Below are 24913 nucleotides of genomic sequence, written 5' to 3' on the forward strand. Positions count from 1 at the left end.
CGCCTCGTTTCTGCTTTTAATTGTTTCCTCCGCCGTTTTGAATCGCTGTCTCCCTCCCCCCTCTTCTTATTTATCCGTGGGGTGTCGGCCTTGGCCCTTTAGCGTTTCTCGACGCACACGCACGGCGCGGCAGCACTTACAACGTTCACGCGTCTTGCCTCCTTCCCACCTGCTTGATCTGGGGCAGCCTTTTCACCCCAACCTCTCGCAATGCCCTCCTCGTTCTTTGCGGAGGCGTGCATGTGGATGCAGAATGCCGTTCACCTCGACACCAATCGCAAATATGTGGAAGCGGAGGAATGCTATACGAAGGCCATCTTTTTATTCCGTCAGGCCCTCTCGACCCCGAGGATGACGGACACAGAGCGACAGAAGCTTATGAACTACATGAGCGATGTGGCCAAGCGCATTCAGCGACTGCGCGCTTTGAGCCGCACCAGCCAGGGGGCGCCCGATGCAGTGCCGAGAAGTATGCACTCCTCTGAGCCTTGTCCTTCGCCGGCGGGCTCGGCGGGACGCTATGCACCATCTATTCAGGCAGGCGGACACACGTCTCCTCCTACCATCGGCGCGTGCAACGGTAGCGGCAAGAGCGGCAGCACAATGCCGGAAGGTACCGACGACTTGGCAATGCTGGCCGCCATTCACGTTAGCGAAACCGATCCATTTCAGGCGAGTACCTCCTGCACGTTCTCCCCGTCACCTCCGACTGGCAAGCACCCACTGCCGGTAGCTTCTCCGTCCCCTCCGCCGTCTGCGCTGCCCGGAAAACCGGCGAAAGGCAACGACGGCGCGCCAGACGGTAACACGACAGGCGGTAGATTCGAGTCGCCGTCGGCGTTGACGACGCCCGCGCCACCTGCGCGATCGCAGCCGCCCTTGGGCGTCGCTGCCCACTTTGCCCCTCGCACATCCGAGCTGGTCTACAAGGCGATCGATGTCGCAACTCAGCTTAGCCAGCGAGGGGAGCTCAAGCGGGCGGTCGATGTGTTGCAGCACGCCTACGCGCGGGGCATCCGTGAACGCAACAACCCCGGCAACTTCAAGGAGATTGCCGAGACTCTGAAGCTGATGCGCCAGAAGTATTACGCAAGGCATCCACCGAGATTCTTGCAGGACAACCCGATCCTTCCGAGCGAGATGGAGCTGCTGCGCAAGAGTGGCATCACGAGCACCATACTGCTCCCTCTTTGGGACGATGTCGATGAGGGCTACGGGGCTGAGAACATCTTTATGCCCTGCGAAGGCGTTTGGGAAGATGCTTTCACCCCAAAGCTGTGCCCGAAGCAAATCAGCTCCGGCGCCGTCCTCATGCACTTTTCGGGGTACAGTCAGACTGGGCTCGACTACACCATCGTGCGCGATGCAGATCCACTGCACATTCGGCAGAGCGTCGTCGGCGACTGCTCGCTCGTCTGCAGTCTTATGATCTGCGCCAGCTATCAGAAGCGCTTCCCCAACGCAAAGATTATTAGCAACGCCATCTACCCTCAGGGCAGCGACGGCAATCCAATCTTAAACCCGAAGGGAAAGTACTGTGTGAAGATGCTCATCAACGGCATCACGCGTATCGTCACGGTGGACGATCGCCTGCCGGTGAACCCGCGCTCGAGGCGCTTTCTCTGCACAAGCAGCACCGATCCGAGCGAACTGTGGGTATCCATCATGGAAAAGGCTTTCGTCAAGGTGTGCGGCGGCAGCTACAACTTCCCCGGCAGCGTCAGCTACGCTGACCTGTACAAGCTGAGTGGGTGGCTGCCAGACTCGACGGCGTTCGACAAGCCCGAGTTCGACCGCGAGTTCCAGTGGCTGCGGCTTTATCAAAACTTCAAGGCCGGGGCTTTGCTCTTCACTGTTAGCACACCTGCGGATATGCCACCGGCGCATCAAGCGCTGGGGCTCGCCCCCGGGCATGCGTATGCGGTACTGGACATGCAGGAGGTGGGCAAGGAGCGCGTCATGCTGCTGCGCAACCCGTGGGGGAAGCAGGAGTGGAACGGTAGGTACGGTCGCCGTGACACCAGCGAGGAGAGCGTCACCGTCCGCACCGCCTTTGATTTGAGGCAGGAAAAGGAGGAGATAGGCGTCTTCTGCATCGCCTACGATGACGTGGTTCTCTGCTTCGACAATTGCAGCCTGAGCTGGAACCCGTACATGCTGTACCGCACCCCGGAGGGGCAGCCGCGTCGACCAGTGCGCATCGCGTGCCATGGCACGTTCGACTACACCCTCAGTACAGCGCTCTCACCGCAGCTGCACATTGGTGTGGTAGACGCGCCCAAGCGGACGCGCATGCATCTGATCTTATCTCGTCACATCACGGACGTCTCAGAGTTTGGCCGGCAGTACGATAAGGATGACGACACGACACCGTACCTTGCCTTGAAGGTGTACGACGTGACGGACTACCCCTCCGTAGCGCAGCACCTTGGTGGCAAGTGCGCGCTAGAGATGTGCTACTGCCGACGTCTCGCCTCCAACTCGGACTTTAGGAACAGCATCGAGCCCCTCAACGACGTCATCTACCGCGCCTCGTCTGCACGCACCTTCAGCTTCGACTGCCCTGCCGGATCGAGCAACCTGGTGGTGGTAGTGTCGAGGACTTCATCCAAGGTGCAGCATTCTTTCAACTTCACGGTGACCTTGCACACGGAGCTGGAGCAGATGCGGCTGCCGCGGCTGCAGATCGACGACGGCAGCGGCGCTGAGGCCAGAAATTCCCTCCTGGCAAGCGCCAACGCCAACGCCGGGAACCCACACGCTGGTGTGTACATGCACATGATTCCAACCTCCTCGCTGAGGTACACGACGCAGCTGTCGGGCGCGTGGGTGAAAGGCAAGACCTGCGGCGGTCGCACCGACGCCACCACGTACGTCTTCAACCCACAGTACCGCCTGCACCTAGACCAGCCCTCTCACGTCTCGCTGAGGCTTGCTGTGGCGGAGTGCGGGGTGCCGTGCTCGGTCCAGATGATCAAGCCATTGTCGTCTAACAAATACGGTAGCGGGGGCAGCGACAGTGCCAAGCGGAGGCTGATCGAATTCGACGGCCGCGTAGGAAACGGCGCCAGGGCGGGTGAGCTTGTTCTCGAGAGTGCCCGCTACGCCTTTGGTGGGGCCGTTGTGGACAGCGCACTGCCGTTCTGCGTGTGCTACGATCGGTACCGCGCCCTCGGCAAGTTACAGTGGAGGGAGGCGAAGAAGGTTCTGGTGAACGTGAGTGCCCCGAATCGGAGGTTGGAGTCCCTTGTTGTGTACAATGTGGGGGACACCGACACCGTCGCGGTGCTTCTCCTGAACGCCATCAAGAAGGGCTATGCTGCCTCCCCCCGCACGGCGCACTTTACGGTGAATGGGAACCCAATCGCACTCGAGGACAGCATCGCGTCTCTATTTGAGCTCGCATCTTGCATCGGTGGTGCAATCCTCGCGTCTGGCGGGGAGGGTGCGACGACCGCAAAGTCTGTCACAGTAGACCTCGCGCTAGACGACAAGGCGTCGTCCATCGAGTCTGCGTCGGCTCCACCGGTGAAGAAGCTGAAGGAAGCCATGACTGACATTGTCTCCGATGTACTCAAGTGCTCATCGCAGCTCAGCAGCTACGTGCCACGCCTGACGCACCTTGCCAGGCAGGCGAGGTGCGCGCTGACCGAAGCCAGCGACGAGGCTGTGCGAGCCTATATTCTAGAGCTCGCCGCTTACCTTGGCGACTACGTGAAGCGGTGCGCCAGCGCCGTTCGGCCGGCGCGGACACCGCAGACGCTGCTTCCGCTGCTTCCTGCCGGCGACTATACGGTCATCCCGTCGTTATGGGAGAAGGGCGCGCCTGGTAGCTTTGAGCTGACCGTGGAGACGTCGCAGCCGCACAAGATGTCGGAGATACCGGAGGAGGGGCACAAGATGCAGGAGACGCTCGTGCGCGGCGCCTTGCGTCCTGTTGCGGCGTACCTGAGCACTTCACTCATGAAGCCAAAGGCAGTGCTCCACATGAAGGATCTGTTCTTTGAGAACAGCAAAGTCCAGGTGCTCTGTCCCACCCGCTCCGTCTTCGTGTGCCGCCTCTTCGTCCTCATGGACGTGGTGGATGCGGAGGCGAAGGGGCAGCCTTCCAGAGCCCCTTCCACGAACCTCAGCCTCTTTCGGGTGCACGACGCGTCATCGATGGAGCTGGTGTGCTCCTCAGACGAGTACTCCCACGGTGGCGTGTCCACTCCACCTGTGGAGCTTGAGCCGCAGACGCCGTATCTACTCCTGGTGAGCGCGAAGGAGAGCGTGACAGACAAGTTCCTGGTGCGCATCTACACTAGCGGCGGTTGCACCGCTCAACTAGCGAACTGAGCGGGATCGCTGCCTGGGGTGGGTGAATGGGGGGTGGTGGTCGCCGTGATGGTGGCGGCTGACGAACAGAGGAGGGGAAGGCGGCGCCAAGTACCTGTGCGCATTCAGAGCTGTACCGAGACCCAACTGCTCACGCACGCCATCGTGCTCCCCACCCACTGGGCGAGAGCGCTTCATGAAGTGTTTCGCCGCCTCTCTTCGACAGGTCCGCCCCTGTCGCAGATCGGCGCGTCCTGTGCGTTCATCATTTCGGCCGCTCCTCTTATACCGATAGCGCACTGCGCGCGACTTCCGCGCAAAGTGCTGTCAGGTGCGCGCTGACGTTTTCTCCGTCTCGTCTGAGTTTCGCCCTTTCTCGCTCGTTTTCCTCTGTCACGCCTTCTTTTTTTTTCAGAGCAATCTAACGTCTTGGGATGACGCTTGTGATGTGCCACGTGGATGTGTAGCTATCTTTGTAGCTAAGCCTGCTCGCGTGTGCGGAGATGACTCCATGGCGACGTCGCGTGGGGGGGTATCACGGATGGTGCAGGCTGAGGCTGAGGCAGTTGCTGTACACCTTGCGTATGCCTCTGCCAGCCGCTTTGCACAAGTCGTCGAGGTATGCGTGCCCGCGTGCCCTGCCGCCTTTTTTTTGGACGACTGCGTCTCCTTTCTTCCTATAGCGTATGCAGGGGATGATTGGACATTATGGGTGAAGAGTGGTTTGTGCTATGCGCTGCCATCGCTCTCTTCCCCCAAACTCTCTCTTTCTCCAGCCTTGCCGCAGTTTCCGTTTGGAAGGAGGTGTATACATATGAGCTTGTGTATCGGCCCCTTTATTGATCCTCACAGTTCAGGCGTGCCGAGGAACGGTAGACAATGACGCATCGGACTTCGCTTCTCCTCTCCTCTTCTCTTCTCTCCGCCTCTGCCGCTGCCGATGAGGGAGATGGGCTCAGCCCCGGCAAAAGAAAAGAGACGTCTCGTCGCACCGCTGCATCTCGAGCAAGGGCCAGCTGACACCGCTTTCCTGTGCACTACGCTGTTGGCGTTCCTCACACATGAACCAAGCCAGCCCTGGCTGAGGGTTCAATAGAGTGATATACCTGTATTTCACCTTCACGTAGGCTGTTCATCCGGCGTTATGACACCTGCATGCGCTCGCTCGCTCAGTGCAGTGAGGGCGGCACGCCCTTCTGTCAAAGCGGCATCACAGACAACCCGTGTAGGACTTCCTGGAAAGCCTCGATGGACTGAGTTGCTGCTCCTCAACGCCGCCATCATCAGTCTCGAAAGGCGTGAAGGCGATCGCCCCGGACGCGTGCGTGTGCTACACACCGCTCGAAAAGAATGAATGCTGGGAGACGCCTGTGGGGAAGGGCATCGGAATGCTTTCTGCCTGGCGGAGAAGGCGAGTGAATAGAAGCGCCCCGTGCGTGTATGATACGGAGCTGAGACGGCGCTCAAGCAGCTGCAGTCCTTCATCGCTTTGCAAAATCCCGCGTGCAAGCTCAAACGCACTCCAGACGGCCCGGGACGGCTCTCCACGGGCCCCCTCGGCAGCGTACAAGGAGCCCGCCAGCGAGGCCGTGCTGGTTGAGGTACCCCACTCCGTCTTGGGAGGAGCGAGCGCAGACTGCCGCAGGGAGGCCCCCAGCTTGCCATCCTGCACCCATAGTGACCACCGCCTTACGGAGCTGCCCCCGCCACAGGCGACGGCTATATGGCGCAAGGTGCTCAGGTGGTGCTTGAGTCAGCGAGCCCTGGACCGGGGCGGGCAAGGAAGGAGCACCTCAAGTCGCGTGCGATGCACGAACGCCACAGGGCCTGGACTGCCGCGACAAGCGCCCTCCTTGCGGCCAAGGCGGCACCGCCAGCGGCGCGGGATTTGTGCCACGGCTACGGCCACGGGGGCTGGCCAAGCGTTCAAGAGAGCGGAAAGTGTTATGGGCGGCATTGGAGGAGAGGGCAGGGCAGCTGGTGTAAAGGGGCTTTGGTGCCCCACTACCTGCTCGCGGATGCGCGACCTGTGGCCCTCCCCAGCCATGCGCGCGGGCGCGAGCATTGCTCCGCTGAATGCGCAAGTGGCAGTGCTGGGCGCTCGTGCAGTGGAAGAGGTCGGCGTAGACAACGCACACGCATGCTCGCCGCATTCTCAGCGCTGCTAGGAGGCTTGGTGGCTTTTAACACGAGCTCGCGCTGTGAGCGAGCAGCGTGCTGCTTCTCTTCAGCAGCCACGCCTGCTGCACTGCACCGCCGTCCATTGGGTATGCAGCCGCAGGGGGCCCATGGCGGGCCCTCTGCTGCTGCCCACGTGAAAAGCGGCCACTCGGTGGGGCGGTGCCTGGTGCCAAAGACCCCGCACGCACCCGCATGACTAATGCTAACATACATCCATCGATCGTGGGCCTCCCACACGCGGTCGCGACTGGATATGTCAAGCCCGTCGCATATCGTGCAGGCGGCCTGAGCCTCCGCATTGCCAATCCAACAGAGAACCGAAGATGGACTGCTAACATGCTGGAAGGGGCGAGTCACGGCAGGGGCTAAGATACGACCGCCTCCTCTCCCCCCTTCCCTTCTGTGCTTTAGAACACAGGATTGGGAGGGCGAGCAGCCATCTGTTGGGAGCAGCGCAAACAGATCCGTTTCGGCCTGCCCGGCAATGATCGACTTGGCCACATCCGTCATGAGGGACGGGACGATGGGAGGGAGCCCGCCCCGCAGCTCTGTCGTCGCCTTCCCCCCTCCTCCTCCTCCAACTTTGTATGAGCGATTACACGAAATGCGTGAAAAACTGCCAATATGTCTATCTATGCCAGCAGACGCGTGCTCTCTTGCTCGAGCGAACTGTTGGTGTGCGCAAAGTATGCGACGCCTCGGTCAACGGCTGCACACTGGACAGGAGGCCAAGAAAACACTGAGAGGGAGAGGGAGCAAGCGGGCCAGTGAAAGGGACTTAAGGGGGGAGGGTAGTCTGCAGAAGACGAGGAGGCGCGCGGCTCTCTCTCCTGTTATGGTACGAGCTCACGCCGTTACGAATGGGGTACCACTGATTTCTGCTGTCTTCGTCTAGGCATGTACCCGCAAGCGGTGCTGTCTATACAGGTCTCCGCTCGTGGGCGCAGCTTTGGTGCTCTGTGTACACCCTTCTGGCATCTGGGCCTCAAAGACAGACAGCATCGGTGGGGCCTGCCTCCAGCTTGCTCAGCAGTGGGGTGGGCGGTGCGAATCGTTCGAAGCTGGGGGCGAGACCGTCGCGCGCGCCACAGCACGCACAGCAGCTGGCAAGGGATTCCCGTCATGATGAATACTGTCCGACCCCATTTCGTCCACGCCTTTCCTATCCCTTCTCCCTCCCGTCGGGGCACATCATACTCGGGTACGCTAAGGTAAGCGAAACGAATCGTCTTTGTACACGCACACGCGCACATAAAGCAGCGCTGAACGGCGTGGCTGCCGCTCAGCCTCTCCTTGCCCTTCTACCTTCTGCGCAGATTTGTCGTGGTGGTGTCTCCCATATCCTCTCTCGCCCCTCCCCTTCCGTTACGCAGAGGCACTCTATCTTCGCCTTATTATTTCTGTCCTAACTCACTTCTCTGACCCCGCCTTTTCTCTGTCTCTGACGGGGTGGTGGAGGCGCCACGTGCACCGGAGAGGTGGCCAGTAGCACAAACGCAGTCTACGCGTCCCACTTGCGGCAGCACAGCGTCACTGCCGACATTGCGGGCCACGGCATCATCATTGGCGACTTGTCTGACTATGTTTCTTCGGAGAAGCAGCGAATTGAAACAGCAGCATGCCCCGGAAACTGACCTCTCGCCAGTACACGCAGGTACGGTGTCTGCTCATCACGGCACACATCAGCGCCTTCATTTTCTCTCTCAGCATGCTGCTCGTTGCTATTGAGGAGCGCCACCGCTACATGAGCTACTTCAGGATCGTGGCCGAGCCGCGCAGGGGTGTGAACTCCTCCAGCGGCCTCATGGTCGCCAGCGGCGCCGCCGGGCTGGTGCAGCCAGTGCTTTTCTTGTGCATTCATGTGGTGTATCCCCTTGTCCGTCAGCGACAGTGGGCCGCGCAGGACGATTGTAAGCGACGTGACTCGGATGCGGAGCAGCAACGGCAGGAGGCGCAGCGGGGGTCTGGCGCCCTGCACGCGAAATCTTCGAGGCACCACCGCAGTTTCTTTGATCGTATGGGCACCTCGGCTCTCCCCGCCAACAACTCGCACCTTGGCCCACCTCAAAGCGGGCTCCATGTCTCGGCGGAAGAAGCACCACAAGACACAGAGGCTGCTCGTGTTGCTGCCGCCGATGTTTCTGCCACCGACACCGCTGCGCTCCATCCCTCTCCCCCCACGCAAGGACTGAGGCATCTGCGACCGGGATCGCTCCTGTTGCTGAAGCCGTCGTCGGACCCGCCGCTTTCGGCCGCTCAGCCGCCAGGCACCCACTCCTTCTCTTCACCTCCGCAGAAGGCTGTGGTGTCGAGAGGCAGTTGCGCGACGGCAGTTCACGTGGTTACAACAGCCTTTTCGGCTCCGTCCATGATGGACGCCGAGATAGATATGCAACACGCAGCGACGCCGCTCTCTTTCTCGCCTCCAGTCGATGCAGATGCGGTGGAAGTGGCAAGCACGGCATCTGTGGCTGCTACGGTACCGTTGGGGCTTCGTCCCACCGGTAGCTGCCCAGCCGCCTCTGTTCCCAAAGCTCCTTTTTGTGCCGTGGCTGACGGGGCTGTCATCTCTCGCGAGGGGCACAATGATGCGGTCGGCGCAGCCGAAATGACAGCGGTGGTTTTGAGCTACGCTGGCGTCAGCGGCGGTACCCCTGCGGTGTCTGACCCGGCCTCCCCGCCCGCCTCGGAGGTAACCCGCGCTGTGGCACAGCCGCTGGGCAACGCTAGCACATCTGAGCTCGGAGGAAACGCATCAGGGATCCCCTGTCGACAGATGTTGAAATCAGTAGCGCAACGCGCGTTGAGCAGGCAGGGCGACGTTGATGGCAGCACCCCCGCTGCTGCCACGGCAGCCGTACAAAACGCTGCGGTGTCTCGACCCGATGCCTCCTTGGCCAAAAGTGTGGCCAACCCACTCCGAAACCCGCTGACGCCGCCGCCGCTAGACTCAGTATATTCTAGCGGCGCTGATAGCACCACCTATGCCCGGCAGGACTGCACAGGCGCCCTCACCGTCACTCCATCAGAGAGCTGCAACATGGTGGCTCCGACTGCAGCACTCACGGTGGGGAAGTCATGCGCCTCAGCGACCAAAGACACGCACGCTGCGGTGCGATCGAGTGAGGAGGTGCCGCCATCCACGGCGTCTGCCAAGGAGGTGCGGAGGTGCGGTCATCGGCACCGGTGCTCCTCGAGCGAAACGCCACCATGCGACGCCGCATCGGTGCTTTCGCGGGCGCTGCCGTGGTTCACACCCCGCCCCGTCACAGCAGAGGCGCTCCCACCACAAAGTCATGTGGCGAGGTGGTCGTCCGCCCCACACCTGAAGGTCTCTGCACGGCCTTTGCCGCCCGCTCTTCTTCACATGTACTTCAAGTCCGAAACGACATTCCACTCGCTGCTCACCCTCTACTACACCTTCGCAGCTTTTGGAATCCTTTTGATGTACTTCTTCGGCATGCTTTGGGTCGTGCGCAAGGAGCTGAAGGAGCTGAACACTCTCGTGTCGATGGCGGACGGGTGGAACAACGTCTTCATTTATCAAAATATCACCGAATCGATCGATGCAGCCTTGTGCAAGGTGGAATTGGATGGGAAGTGCAGTGGGGGAGCGAATCTGTGCAACGCGACGCTGTATGCCAGTGCGGATGCGGCACACAGCGTCAGCTGCCCTTTCTGCTCGGCATCGCAGCAAAAGGTGATCAGTACCTTCACAGAAGTGTGCCCGACAGTGTACGATCCTAACATATGGTACTCGAGGGCTTTCCTCATCTTCCTGGCATTGGCGGTATCGACCAGCCTGGTGTCGCTCTGCGTCGCTGTTTTCAGCTGCGGTACAGGTGTGCTGGCTAGCGTCGGCTTCGCGGCTGCTTCGGAGCGGGAGAAGGAGGCGCGGGAGGCGCAGGCGGTGCTGGATGCCCGGGGCCTTTTCTCTCTTGCGGAGAATGCGACGGTGCCGCTCTCCTCGCACGCACCGGCGCGCGCCTCGCCGCCGCTGTCCAACTTGGCTACCGAGGAGGAGGCATTGTCACTGACGTCGCTACTCGTCGTGGCGCCGTCTCGCGAGCGACTTATGCACACGTTCGAGGGTTTGCACGCGCCTTCGGCGGCACTACTGCCACCGGCGTGGGCTGTCATGGCGGAGATGTCCGATAGCGGTGACAGCCCATTGATGCCACCGGGGAGCATGATGTGGACATCGTGTTCGCCTGGGACGAGCGAAGCACGCAAGGCGCCGGTGCGCCCCGCGCCGGACGGCGCAGACGACACGAGATGCCCCACGAGCACCTACACCAAGAATGCAGCCGCATCCGTGATATAGGGGGTGCGGGGAGAAAAGCGGGGGTGGGGGACGGGCCAGTGTGCGCATGTGCGTATATGCATATTGGTGTTCACGAATGGCAACAGCTGCACCCTCGAAGGCTAATACACTCTTTGGGATATCGTGGTTGTTTCACGCCTTTCTCTGGCCGCTCTGCCGTATCCCGGCTTCCCCTGACGAACCTCCACAGCACTCATCTGCTGCGCCGTTTTGCTCCTGTGCTGTCCTAGTGCTTTTCCACTTGCTTCTTTTCGGCTCTCAGAGGTTGTCCTTCCCGGCTGATGGAGGTCTCTGTCTCTGCCTGTGCTTTTGCGGTCGTCTGCCCCCCCGATCGGAAGCTCGTCTTTATTACTTGTAACTAAGCTGGAACATTTCCTTATTTCTTCCCATCATTTTCTCTTCAACTATTTTTCTTCGCTCTCCTCTTTGAGCAGACACATCGGCTGCATGTCAGACGGACAGACAGACGTGTACCCCCCCCCCCCACACAGATACACACAAACGGCTGTGAGAGCGGCTCTTTCATTTTTGGCGACTCCCTCTCGCTGTAGATTTTGTTCTCTGTTCACGTCGCACGCCATTTCCCTCTGTGCAGTGTTCAGCGCTTTCCGCGGATGTATGATGCGCGTCTCGGCGCTGGCTTGCGGGTGGCCGTTTGCCCTTGAATGGGTGGTAAAGGCCGATCTCGACGTCTGTGTCCCAGTCTCGCTTCCGCTGCGCTCATCCCCTTTCATCCCTCTCTCCCTCTTTCTTATTTTCCTCGACATAGAGCACAGGGAACGGCGGGTGGTAGCGACACGCGCCGCTCTTCTTTAAACGCCTTGGAATTCTTTCTCCTTTCTGGATTGGTTTACAGTGCACAGGCAGATGTGCGCCTGCACTGGACATAGATAAGTGCCCCGCATGTACGTGTCCGCGTAGAGGAGTGCTCCTGCACACCTGAGCTCACGCAAGGAGAGCGGGCTGAGGGAGAAGGATACGGGGGCTCGTTTCATCTTCCTCTCGCTAGTTGCGGGCTCCGCTGGTACCCGCAAGGTTGAACTCGCCTCTCCCCACCCTCTTTACCCGCCTGCGCACCTAATTAAAAAAAAGAACTTCGCCCCCTTTCCCTTTCCCTTTCGCGCCTTCTCAAGCCGAAGTATCAGGGGCGGCAACAGCAACAGTTTTCTTTTCCTGTGTGCACATCAGCTCTCTGTTTGACCTCTGTTGCGCCGTTGCACCGCTCTGCCGCTTTAGAGCAAACGTGTTCGCTCTCCTTTTCTTCCTTCGTCATCGCTCTCTTCGCCGAGTGTTCGTCCTTCGGTGGACCTCATGAGTGGCCGGTCATGGGGCGCCACCTCCCTCCTCCTCCGCCCTCCTCTCAGCGACCAAGTCGTGCCGCCTTTTCTACTCTCTCTCTCACTCATCGAGAGGGAGGTGGAGGAGGAAAACAAAGTGGGTCAGGTGAAAGGGCGGAGGTGAGGTGAGAGGTGGGGGGAACAGGTGTGTGTGTGTGGTCTCGCATGTGACCCGCTCACATTTTCGTCGCTATTCAGCGCCTCGGGCGGAGAAGCGGCATCAGAGAAGGCGCCGCCATCAGCTCTCTCACCTTTTGTCGTCTTACGCTGACGCGCGGTAGGCGCCCAGTGGGAACGCGACAGAAAGGAGGTGGATGCTGGCGTGTGCGTGTGTGTGCTTGTGGCTGTCTTGTCTTCTCACACCCTGGCACTCCGTTTTTTTTTTACGCTTCACTTTTCCTGGACACGTGACAAGTTCGTATAAGTGTGTAGCACACACACACACACACGCAGAGTCATACGCTCACCTGCATGATGCTCCCCTTTGGTATCTCCCACAAATCCTTTCCTGCTGTCTCGAATAGGGCCCCTTCTCCTCCTATCTTCCGTTTTATCTTTTTCTCCCCTTTTCGTTTCCAGCTTCCTCACGGGCCATCGGGTATGGGCGCGTGTGCTTAACACTCTCATGCTTACAGTGACCAGCGGCTACGCCCCTCCCCCCCGCCACACACGTTCTTACACCTATCGCGCCGAGTGTGTGAATCAACGGAACTCGGACTCGAATCGCGGCGGGGACCGCTTCATCAGCGGGGACACTGAGAAGCAACCGGGACTGCTGCTGTTACAAACTAGCTGCTACTCCTCATGTAGATCAGCACAGACCCCGCAACGGTGGAACACGCAGTGCTGCAATTAATGCAGGGACAATTGCTGGCGCTGCCGGCACGTTGCGTACGTTTCTCATTTTAGTTTGTCTCTGGCGACTGTGAATTGGAACACAACGGGAACGCTGACGTGCTTGCATAACCCGAACATGGCAGAGGAGGCACCAGCGTGAGTTGAATGCGTCACGGAGTTGGCCATTGGTCTCAGGCGCCACGCTGACATTTCCTGAAACCAGTAATCAACGCTCTCGGGACATTGAGACAAGCGCTGCGCGGTGGCAACTGTCGCGACGCCGCAAGAGCACGGAAGCTGAGCTTTCAAGACAGCAGAGGGCCCCGTCCTCGCCCAGTTGCACACGGGCACCTGCCTGTACTTTGGATTCCTGCAGCGGCGAGTGACTGCCGTGCGCCGGGGTGAGTGCACGCGGTGCGCTGCGTGGTGCGGCGTTTGAATTGGCGTGCGCCCACACACCCGCTTGTGTCTCCTCCCCGAGCGTTTTTGCCATGAGAGAAGCCAAGCTGGCGCTGCGCCGAATACTCTACGTCAGATTCATGAACCGCTCGAAGCATAGCCTGTTGCAAGCAGTGATCTGATCACGCACAGCTCACTCGCGCTGCGCCGTTTTCCACCTGCCGGGTGTCTACCGCTGCCTCCCGCGCTCTCTCAGAATGAAACGCTATGCGCTCTCTCTGCGCAGGCCTGAGCATAAGCGCGGGCTCCTTCGTCTTCGACGCACCCATTCCTGTCAAAGGCGTGCGGGTTTCGGCGAGGGCGGAACGCCCTTTCTGCCAAAGGCTCGCAGCAGCGCATGCAGGCCTGCCATCCAGACGCACCTCCGAATGACAAGGATGTACATGGAGGGTGGATGTAGAGACCCTCCTCAATAGCGTCGTCGTCTTGAAACAGGCGCCAGGGTCCAAGGTTGCCGGTGCTGCGTGTGGACCCGCTGTCGTGCGGCAGGTGTCGTGGCGTATCACACCGAAACAAGGGACTGAGAAGCGAGAAGCGCAAGAGCGACACGCGATGCTGGGGGTTGGAAAGCCGTCCCAGCCTACCCTGCAGTGCGTGTGTGCAACTTTGGTGGCCTCTCCCCCGTCCGAACGGGTGGGCTGTGGTGAGGCGCAGGTGCTGCAAGCACGACGAGGACTCCCCTAATAATATTATCCTGGCCTACAGATTCCCATGCGGAGACTCTCCACCGCGTAGGATGAGATGCAGCGGCGTGAGGCGACGGAGCGAGACACCGCGGTACGCAGGCTGAGCAGAGGCCCTCAGAAGGCCCCAGCGGGGGGGCTGCTCGACTTCCTCCTTTGGCTCATGCAGCATGTGCCCAGAGCATCCCCCTCCTTCTACCCGCACGACAGGCGCCACCGCCTCCGCCGCGGAGCAGGATCCTGGACGCGGCCTGCCTGGATCGAGGTATACCGTCCACTCCACTGTGGCGGCGATCGCGCCGCGCATATTCGACGATAAAGAGCGAGGAAGGACCATCGGCTAATGTTACGCGCATGACCCTGATTCAGTGGCAGACGGCTCGCCCGAGACAACCCGCATTTCGCCGTACGGCATCAGGGGGGGGGCGCTGCTGCTGCTGCAAGTTGATGCACTTCCTGCTGTGTGCGCAAGGGAAAGGGCACGCCAAAAGGCAAACCATCCTCTGCCGTTCACGATGAGAAAGGGGCGACGCCTCCGCGAGGGCGGCATCCCAGTCCGGCGGATGCGCTCTGTCGAGCGGCCTGGCAGCCTCCCCCTCCTTATCCTCTGCCAAACGCCGAGCCGCTTCTGGAGGTGCCGACCTGGGGCCGAGCACCCGCGACATGGGAAGAGGGGTGGCCAGCGGTGCAGCGCCACGGATGCCGGCGGCCAGGCCCTGTGTAGCGCTGCGTCGCCGCAAGGTGCGGCGGTGCGCAGGCTTCGTGCCATGCGTTTGGTGAGCGGAGTGTCGGCGTCACGCGGGTGCACCTCGCCCGGCCCTGGCACCGCCTGCTGGTGTGGGGCGCCCCCCTGCGCACCACCCCGATGCGGATGCAGGCACGTGGCGGCCTGCATGGCGGGGGTGTCCACGCGGCTGCTTTGCACGAGCCGACAGGCGTGCGGGGCGGGTAGGGCTTTGGGGCAGGGTGGCGTGCTCGGATGGCGGGGCCGGCGCACTGCTGCGAGGGATGTCGGTGCGGCTGCTTTGCACGATTCGATGGGGCGTGTGACAGGCCAGGGGACTGGGGTGAGGTGGAGCTTCTGCGCTATGTAGAGCAGCGGATCGGTCCTGCTGAAATGAAGGGACAGGAGATGTCGCGTGCGCTTTCACACCATTCCTCGTCTCCTTGTCTTTTCGCGAGCTGATGCGCGCGCCTCTCCGGGAGATTTAGTGCCCGCATTCTTCCGCCTCTCTTCGAGACTGCCAAATTCTGAGGTTGAGCCTCTGCCGACTGCGTTCATCTTGGCAGGCACATGTGTATGCCCCGTAGGTGGCGTCTTCATGGTGTATGTGGCGCCGTCAAGGGCGACTGTGGCTCTGAGGCAATGGAAGAGATGGTGGAGTCGGATGAGGCGGGTGCTTCAATCAGTGCGGTGACGGTATTCGTCGAAAGGGTAAAGGAAGAGGCTGGGTAGTAGAGATCTCTGATGCCTGCGACACCTCTTGGTGGCCCGTTGCCCTGCGTGGCGCTCTGAGATTCCCCTCTGCCTCCTCTTTTTCCTCTGATTTCGCTGGATCGGGTGCCCCGCCCCGTTTCGTCTCCTCCTCACCTCTTCCTTGCGTGCGCACTGGTGCTCGCGAGGATGGCTGGTGCTGTGCGCTTTTCTGGCGACCTCGAGCAAAGATGCCGTCTCTCTTCGCTGTGCCTCTCAACACCGCTGTTTTCTCTTCGCGTCCTGTTTTCCATCTTCATATTTCGGACGTGCCCATATCACCCGCAAACGGCCACCACCTGACACACTTTTGCACACGTGCGCGCCGCTTCTCTTCTCGTCTTCTTCCTCCGCTGTGCGCAGTAGTGACGTTTGCGTTAGCTGCCCTACAGTGAAGAGAGCGGGAACGCTGTGGGCAAGTCACTTGAAGCAAAAAAAAGCGCTGTGAGACTGGGGGAGAAGCAGCCACGTTCGAGGCTCTTCGGCTTCCTCTCATTGATGTATTTCTCGCATCCCTTGCTGAGTTTCGGAAGGGGCACCGCCTTCAACGCGCTGAAGGAAAGGAGGAGCAGACCCCCACGCACGCGCGCACACATACACACAGGCACATAGAAAGAACCCTTCAGACACACACGACGGCACGTAGGCGCGTTGCGCTGCGCTCTTGCTTTCACGCGGCTGCCCACGAGCCTACCATTTAATGCCTCAGAAGCGGGGCTTCGGGCACCCATCGGGGCCTGCTGGCCCATCGTTGGTGACCTCATCTTCCCGCACCCCCCTTCATACGCAGGAGCTGATGCTGTTTAGCAGCCCCATCTCTGCCGCGCCGACAAAGCGATCGATATCGACAAATAAGCGGACAGCATCCTCTCACTTTGCCGGCGCGCGCCAGGCTAGACAACCGCGTAGCTCTCCACAGCATCGCGAGGCACCATTCTCGTCGGCCGCCCGCGACTCGAACGATCGCGCGACAGCCGAGTACGAGCCTCTGCCTGAGAACTACCGTGTGGCACCGTGCCGCTCGCTTACAGCGTCCTCTTCCTCTACTGCCCTCGCATCGCCTGCGACTGTCACGGCAAGTGGCAGCGGCAGCCGCATTCCGCTCCCGCCTCCCCAGCGGCAGGCTCCACTGGCGAGGGGAGCCAGTCGAGGGGCTGGGACGGCATCCCGCGCTGCCTCGGTTGTTGCCTCTGGCGCTGGAAGCCGAGTAATTCGCCTTCTACGCGATGCGCGCGCCGCAGTGCTCGACCCTATCCGACCCGAGACGCCATTCGAGGCCTTTGCGTCGGTTTCTCCTGCGTCGGCGTTTGCGCCAGCGGAAGGGCTCGGCCTGGGCTCCGCGTCTGCCTCGCTTCTCGCTCGCCGCCCTCATGGGCTGGAGCGCCGCTCGCAGCGCCGGCTGCCTGCCGGACGTCGCCTAGCTCCCATGGCACCACCGCCCTCAGCGCCAACGTCGCTCTTTTCGGGCGCAGCTCTCGAGACGGCCGGGGAAAGCGCGGCCGCATCTTCGGCGAATCTGGTCACCGGGGACAGCGAGCCTCGCAGCGCGGTTTTTTCTTCATCCACCTCTCACTCATCTCGTCTGCCACTCACAGGGAGACTAAATCCCCTCGGCCGCCTCTCCGCTGAAAGCTGCGCAGACCACAGCCACATGGGCCAGCCGCCTGCCATTGCTCAGGGTCATGGTATCGATGCCCGGAAATTCGCGCTGTTGTATCCCATGGCGCAGCAGGCGGGCAGCTCGCGAGTGGCGGAGGCGGTGGATCTTCTTTTTCAGCTAAAGCAGTGGGTGGTATCCGCATCACCCTCTACCGGAGGTGCGTCCCTGCTGGACAAGGTGGCCGTAGAGTGTCTGCGAACGACTTTACTGCACTTCTGCCAGCATTGGCCAAATGGAGCCACGCTGCAGCAGGCTGTGGATGACTACTCGGCCAAGAGCTTGGGGACAGTGGAGTTGGGCGGCGCCGAGGGCGCCTGCGCATCGACTTCAACGGGGAGCACCCTTGCACCACTGTTGTACACGCAGGCGGCCTTCCTGGCTGCGTCTGTAATGCTGCAGAGTTTCCCAGTGGTAGCGCTTCTAACGGAAGCCGCTTCTTTTGAGCCGACCCTACGCACGCTGCATATCATCGCTGACGCTGGCCTCGCGGGGTGGATATCGCAAGAGACTCGTGTTCTCGGGGCACTTGTAGAGGTTCTCCGGCTGTTGGCGGGGTCCGGGCTGGGTGCGCATCCACGGGAGCTGGAGTGGGTCGCAGCGATCTTAGATACTGTTGCCTTTTGTTGCGAAGACGACGCTGCTGCTGCCGCCATCGTGTCTGCTAGTGCATCTTCGGGGGCTGGCGATCCGATCATGTCTCGTCATGGGCAGCGACTGCAAAGCAGTGAGCTGGCGACACACGGGAATCGTCCTCTTTCCAGCCACGGGGAGGCAGACATGATTCGCGGCAGCGGGCTTGTAGACGATGACGCTGAGAGCCAGCTGCTCAGCACGCAGCGCCGGCAGCAGCTATCCCATTGGAGGTCCACCGCACTTCAGCCCGAGCTCTCCCTCTTTCACCTCCACCCGCGTCCTGTCAACAGCGCCTCCTTCGCGGATGCTGTCCCAGCAGGGCCACCGTTAAGCTGTGTGCGAAGTGGGCTTGACAGGGCTGCTGCCTTGGCACCTGTGCTCAACCCACCCTCCACTGTACCAGTGGAGCACGGCAGCCTTCGTGCTCACCTTGTGTCTCTCGGGTTTCTGTTGAGTCTGAAGCAAATCAGCGATCACGCGGTGGCGCGCTGCTCGCCCTCGAGTGAGAATCTGGCGATCTCTCCGTCAGCGCACTCCTTCGCATTCCTGGCGACTGCCATTGGCACCCTTTATCGATGCTTCGCTCAGAGCCACCCGGAAGAGTTGCGTGGGCTCGGCGTCTTGGGCACCCTTACGAGCATGCTAAATACCTTCGCTGTGGAGACGACAGCAGTTGAGGCGGTCGCGCGTGCTTTGGTAAAGCTGACGTATGTTGATGAGTGCTTGGCGGATATGCAGGCGAACACCGCCGTGATTGCAGCCGCCGCGCACGCGCTGCGCTCACAGCTGTCCCGCGCACACGCGACCCCCTCTCATGGGCTGGCGATAGAGTTGCTAGTTTCCCGTCTGTGCGGCGTGATGGCGCGCGTCGCGGAAGACAGCACGGAGCAGCAGGAGTACCTTGTTTCCGCGCCCATGGCGCAGTTGTTGGAGGCGCTGACACTTCGCTACGTCACCGTCACCGATCTCGAAGAGGCTGAGCCAGAACGCTTCATTGCGCCGCTGCCGTTACCACCAGCGCCAGTGCTGCAGGCTGTGGTCTGGGTGCTCGGCATTGCAGCGATGTCGCCCCGATGCCCTTTGCATCTCGTGCAGTCGGTGACGCCCCCGCTGGTGCGCCTCTTGGGAGTACTCAGGAGAATACCGAGCATGCAGCTGACGGCGATTTACGTGCTCATGTGCCTCAGTAACCTTTCGTACTTCTTCGGCGCCTGCGAGTCGGCAGAGGGCAGTGGCTGCGGGGGCGAAGGCGGGGATGCGTCTGCCTGGCTTCCCTCCCTCTACAGCTCCCTTGGGCTGCTGCTGGCGAGCTACCTGTTTGAGGACAACGTCGAGGCCACCGTGGAGGCCACTCGCATCCTCGGTAATATCAGCTACACCAACGCCGGCCGCGACTGGATGGAAGCGAACAGATGCGACGAAGTGGCTGTGCTCTTCCTCGGACATGAGGACTATCGTGTCGCGTACAACTGCAGCGGCGTGCTGCTGAACTTGACGGCCGCATCGCCGTGCCGCATTGTAGAGGAGCCGGAGCTGCTGCAGATGATGCTGTCGTACACCTCACGGTACACCGACGAGGGTCGAATCGAGGCCAAGGCCACTCTTGCGGAGGCACGACTGCGTCAGAAGCTGCAGCAGAGCGGCGAGGATGTGGAAGAACTGCTGTCGGAGGTAAGAAGCCACACCTCACAGATCGCCGACCTGGTGGAGAAGCTGCTCCTCAACGTGCATGGCTTGCTGACTTTATCGACGGCATAAAAAAAAAGAAAGCATCGCCAGGAGGTGCTAAAAGGTGCACAAGAGACCACCGCGCTGGACCGCGTGTTAGTCGTTGTGGCGCTTTACGGCAATGCGCGCCTTCAAAGCGCATGCACGGCTGGTGCGTCGTGGCTGCAGGTCGACTCCCTCCTCCCCCTTCTGCCTGCTGTGGTCGACCTGCCGATACCTCCTCTTTCATCGCATTACTTTCTCAGGTGCGATGCCGCCCCTCCCCCCTCCCTCCCTCCCTCATGTACATAATCGATGATGCTGACGCTGTGTGTAATGTGTGCTGTGAGCTTGCGTAATGGTTGTCGGTGCGTATATACACGGAGTGTGTATAGCCACATATAGAGAAGCAAATTTCAGTCGATCCGTTCACAACAGCAGCAGCAGCAAGAGCGACAGGCTGCCCCGCTATTTCTTTCCACCCCATTGGAAGGCGGGGCTACGCCGGCTCGCCGAGCACCAATGATTACACATGCACTGCCGCCCTCCCCCTCCCCACCCACCCAACCAGCGTGCAAGCTTCGCCTTTCTGAGCCGAAGTAAGCTGCCCCGTGTGCACGATCCGAAGTATGTCGTCGATTTTGCGTCAAAAATGAGGGGTCTCACTTCGTCATCTGCGATGCTTTGCGTCTCAGGCGACAGGTGAGCAAGAGCGCCGATGTGCGCGTCCTCATGTATCGAGGACAAGATGGGACGGCACGCAGCACGCTTCAACGTCGCCGCCCCCCTCCCCCTCTCCCTTTTCTCTTGCCGCCGCTCCTTCACAGCTCTTACACTTTGCCCTTTAACCCCCATCACGGCGAGGTGAAGCAACACCCCCTCAACGACGCAACCATAACCGCAGCGTCCCACACAACGACAGACGGGAGACGCACTGGTCACAGCGCAAGAGAGGAACAGAAGAAAGGTGAAAAGGGAGTAGGGAGGTGAGCTTGTGATGAATGCGCACAAAGAATTGGACGCTGCCGCAGCCGCAGCGTCGGCGCCGAGCTCGTCATTGTCGCCACCCCCTTCAATATCCCCTTCCTCGCTTCCAGCTCCTCGTGCGGTAGGAACGCTTCCAGACTGCTGCACAGAGGCTTTCAAAGAGCACTACAGAAAAGGCGAGGTGCCGCGGTTTGGCTGCTATGATCCAGTGTATCTCCGCCAGGCGGTGGACACCTCGCCGACAATCGACTCAGCCGCTCGAAGCTCAACGCATGCGAGCTTTTTCCCACCCTTCTCGTCGCTTGTTCACGCTTATGCTGACCATGGCGCAGCATCGTCCTCTTCCCTTCTAGCTAGCGGCCTCGCTGACATGCCTTCGGTGGAAGAAGGTGCAGATCAGGACACAGCGACGCTGACAGCGGATCGTGCTCGGCCACTGCGCACCTGGGAGTACATCACGAACCCAGAGGAGATGTGGAATTGGCCGCCGCTGACGATGAAGATCCCCCCTGCTTCTGATTTTGAGCGCATCTTGCTGGATCGTGCACCCTGAGCTCTCTGCGCTGCAGAGACCCCCACCCTAGTCTGTGAGCCGACACGTGCGCGTACGCGGCTGTCATGTGCACCTTTTTTATTCACGCGCCTCGTGTGTGCCTCTATGCCTGCAGTGCGGTCGTTGTCGCCGCATCGTTCGCATTAAGTGTGGCAAGTGTGCGTGGTGCGTCTGCAGCGATGTGCCATGCTCGCACATCCTCACATGCCTTCGTGGTCTCTTTTTTTTCTGTTTGAATGCGGCTGTTCGCTGCCATCTTACTACTGTGATGCCGCTTGCTCACCCGACGCTAGCGCACCTCACGGGCGAGCTCGGTTAGGGCTCTCCCTCGAAGGCCACTCCGATGTTGGCCAAAAGGTTTTCCTTACCTGCTTGCTGCAGAATTGACTCGCACTTTCGGTCCTGGGCTGACGCGCGCCTACGTGGAGGTTTGCTGCATCGCGGTGGCGTTGCAAGGCCGCCGTGCGATGAACCACCGTTTCTCTGTTTGGTAGCGCGCTGCCTTGGCCCTTGCGCACCCGTTGCCGTCTTTCTCTCTCTCCGTACTGATTGCCTCCTTGGCGCCATGCGCTGCACGCTTATACCCACACGCGCACCTCCGCGGCTACGGCATCAGGGAAGCCGCCATTCTTTCCTCACCCTCCTGCATACTCGCTTACCTTTTCCACGCTCCGCCTTGGCGCCATTAAACTTTTTTCCCCCTTCGCTTCTGCTTTACTTTCAGTGCAAGAGCCTCTCGCACGTCTGCAATGACGGAGTACGAGCAGCGGCACGGCAAGGCGAACATCACGCTCCCGCTGTCTAGCACTTGTGTGCGTGATGTGCACGGCCGCCCTGTGCCCGTAGACGCTACGGCGACCAACGAGATCGTAACAGCAACTCCCTCTACAGCACTTGGTAGTCAACACGGCGCCGGTACCACGGCATCCAGCACGTCGGCCTTGCGCACCTACGCGGAGTGGTACCTCCCGTCTACGAATGCCTCTCCCACATACCCTTCTCCCGGATCTCTGCCGCGCACCGGCACCGCTGCGGTTCGGGCCGTGCCAACGGTGGAGTACTTCAAGCAGGTGAGTCGCGCTGCTGGCCGCAAGCAAGAGGAGTACCTGTGGGCTCTTATGCAGGATGTGTACGCAGATGCGGAGCAGTCCGATCAGTACCACCCCGACGCCATTGGCATCGAGTCGGTGCAGCCGCATCGTCGCTGGTTCGTCTCACACTACGCTCATCTCCAGGCATTCCTCCAACGCCAGCCGGTGCTACGCCGGGCGAATATAATCTGCCGCTGGCTGGAGAGCACGTACCGCGACAACTCGCGGCATGAACCACGCCTGCGTGGAGAGGAAGAGGTGGTGCTTCGGCAGCTTATCCTAACCTATCTGCGCGGCGGCGAGCTGAATCGCGCCATCAACGCCGCCGTGACGTACGAAAGCTGTGTACACAGCTGCGTCCTCAGCGCAGCCCAACTGCAGACGGTACGGGAGCCGTGGTTCAGCCAAACCGCTTTGGTGCCGCTCTTTGGCGAGTACGCGCACGGTGAACTGGATCAGGCTTGGTGCGGCAACGAACACCGCCTCGACAACCTCTCGCAGCTCTACGAAGAGTCCCTTAAGTATCGCAGCGCCGCTGCCGCAGTTGGCGTAGAGGGGAGCGCGTCGTCGTCGACCCCGAATGCCGTGAGTGACTTCGATGCTGTTATAGGAGCGGCATTGTGCGGAAACCTTACCGTGCTGGAGAATGCCTTCAAGGTAAACGGGAGCTGGAAGGACATGGCGTGGTGCTACCTACGCTGCGCTCTGGTCGTCGCCTTCACAAAGCAGCTGATGACCGCCACCGGTGCCGGCGGCGAGGAACCTGGGCAGTCGGCACCCGGCGCCGTTGACCGCAGCTACGCGCTCTTCATCGAGGAAATGACGGGTAGCGGTGACGACTGGGCGACGAGCTTCTCGCTGAAACTGGTGCAGGGCCTTGCAGCGCGCCTGCTGCCTGACTTTCTGACGCGTGCGCCGCTGGAAGAACAGCTGCAGATGCGCTTCATCTTACAAACGCTGACTTGCATGAATGGAAAAGGTTCTCTGCTGCCTACAGTGCCGCTCTCCTTGACAGCGTCGGGGGCGCTAGAGGGCGCGACGGAGTGGTTTGGCATCGTCCCTGAGACAGGAAACAGCGAAGCCGCGCGGCTGATCGCGCACGTTGTGCTCGCGCAGGACGTCGCCTACGGGGAAACGCTGATTCCGCACGCCGTTCAGGTGCGCGCCGGCGCATCTTTGGCGACGTCGCTGGCGCGGTACGCAGTTTTCTTGGCGCTGCTGCCGCGCTACCCATTCGACGAGGGGCTGCGTGCCGTCACGGCTATGGCGCTGCGGCTGCGCGACCCGCGACACCGCGCCAGCGTCTACGCCGCTTTTATCATGACCGCGCGCGAGTATGAGCTGCAGCGGCAGAACCTCTCCCGTTGCGAGCTTGAGGAGCAAGAGGCCCGTCTGGTGCGTCAGTTTGTGACCGCCGACAGCGACGCCAATGTGCATGCGGAGGTACAGCAGCTCCTTTACCAGCAGGTAGCGCCGACAGAGCTGCTCACGCACAACAAGCTCGCTGAGAAGCTCATGTGGGAGGCTATGCATGCAGACTCTTTGTCGGACTACCTGGCGGTGCTCCGTCGTGGCCTGTCGGCGTGCTGCAGCTTCTGGCTAACCGAGCCGAAGCCCGAGGTGGAGGCGATTGCGGACGTGAGCAGCATCTTGACGCGGCGCGTTCTGGCGGAGATCCAGAGATGGCCTGAGCCACAGAAGGACGGGCATGCCAAGGAGCCTACGGCGGAAGAGACATCGCCCTCCACACCGTCTCTTTCTGTGAGCCCTGTGACAGACCTTGAGCGCAGCGAGGCAACCTTCTGGTATGTGCTGAGCGAGGCCCGCGGTATCGCGACAGAACACGCGACCATCACTGCGCAGCTCAACGCCGCCAAGCACACGGCCGCCTTCGCTGGGGCTCCAGCGGCGTCCAACCGTACGCTCATCTACCAGCTTACGCAAGACGAGGCAACGTTGCTGTGCAAGCTGGTGGAGCACACCCGGCGCGCTGTCCGGCACGGTGGTGCTGTCGTCTATCGCGACCGACAGTGCCTGACTGCCATCGTGACACTGGTGCAACAGCTGACGGAGGCGGTGACGTTGTCGATGCTGTCTGGTGTGGTGGAGAGTGACGTCGAGGAGGAGAGCCCCGCCCCACGTGATGAGCTGTCCCGCATGCAAGAAGTGTACGGGCTAGTGGAGGAGCTTCACATCGCCGGCTACCTGGAGCCGGCACTTCTCCCCCAGCAAAGCGCCAGCGCACTGTACGCACAGATACGCGCTATGCGCGTGTCTTATGGGCAGCGCGTGCATAAGCGGCAGGTGTTGGCCGCGCTGCATCAGCGGGCGCACGGGGCCGCGGTGGAGGCTGGCCGCGTTGGAGCCCTTGTGCCCATCGAGGGTGAATGGCCTCTCCGGAGAAAAAGGCTCGAGGACTTCCCGGGGAGGGCTTGATGGAAGTGTGTGTGGGAAAGTGCACCCTCTCCTCTGCCACGTACACCTCGCACCCGCCGCTTTTCCTCTATTTCATCCGCGCCGGTGGGCTGCGGAGCGAAGGTTAGGGGGCTGAGCGGGACAGCACGGCGACGGAAGGGCCCAGTCAATCGGCTGCAAGCACTTTTTTGTTTTCTGCGTGTCTCTCTCTCTCTCACACCGCTTTCGGTTTTCGTCCGCTGCGGGTGTCTGTTG

General features: G+C 60.9%; 4 protein-coding genes across 4 annotated transcripts; all 4 read left to right on the plus strand.

The window, feature by feature from the left end:
* Positions 1–210: 210 nt before the first annotated feature.
* LSCM1_02707 (uncharacterized protein) lies at positions 211–4338 on the plus strand (the record flags this gene model as incomplete). Its single annotated transcript, XM_067320284.1, has 1 exon — positions 211–4338. The coding sequence occupies one exon, from the start codon at positions 211–213 to the stop codon at positions 4336–4338; it is 4128 nt and encodes a 1375-aa protein (XP_067175659.1).
* Positions 4339–8206: 3868 nt separating this feature from the next.
* LSCM1_02708 (uncharacterized protein) lies at positions 8207–10822 on the plus strand (the record flags this gene model as incomplete). The annotated part of the gene is made up of 1 exon (XM_067320285.1): positions 8207–10822. The coding sequence occupies one exon, from the start codon at positions 8207–8209 to the stop codon at positions 10820–10822; it is 2616 nt and encodes an 871-aa protein (XP_067175660.1).
* Positions 10823–20609: 9787 nt separating this feature from the next.
* LSCM1_02710 (uncharacterized protein) lies at positions 20610–21152 on the plus strand (the record flags this gene model as incomplete). The annotated part of the gene is made up of 1 exon (XM_067320286.1): positions 20610–21152. The coding sequence occupies one exon, from the start codon at positions 20610–20612 to the stop codon at positions 21150–21152; it is 543 nt and encodes a 180-aa protein (XP_067175661.1).
* A 749-nt stretch (positions 21153–21901) lies between these two features.
* Positions 21902–24679, plus strand: LSCM1_02711 (uncharacterized protein; the record flags this gene model as incomplete). Its single annotated transcript, XM_067320287.1, has 1 exon — positions 21902–24679. The coding sequence occupies one exon, from the start codon at positions 21902–21904 to the stop codon at positions 24677–24679; it is 2778 nt and encodes a 925-aa protein (XP_067175662.1).
* Between the last annotated feature and the right edge of the window lie 234 nt (positions 24680–24913).

The sequence above is a fragment of the Leishmania martiniquensis genome, chromosome 33, assembly GCF_017916325.1.
Source record: "Leishmania martiniquensis isolate LSCM1 chromosome 33, whole genome shotgun sequence".
NCBI classification, from domain to species: Eukaryota; Euglenozoa; class Kinetoplastea; order Trypanosomatida; family Trypanosomatidae; genus Leishmania; species Leishmania martiniquensis.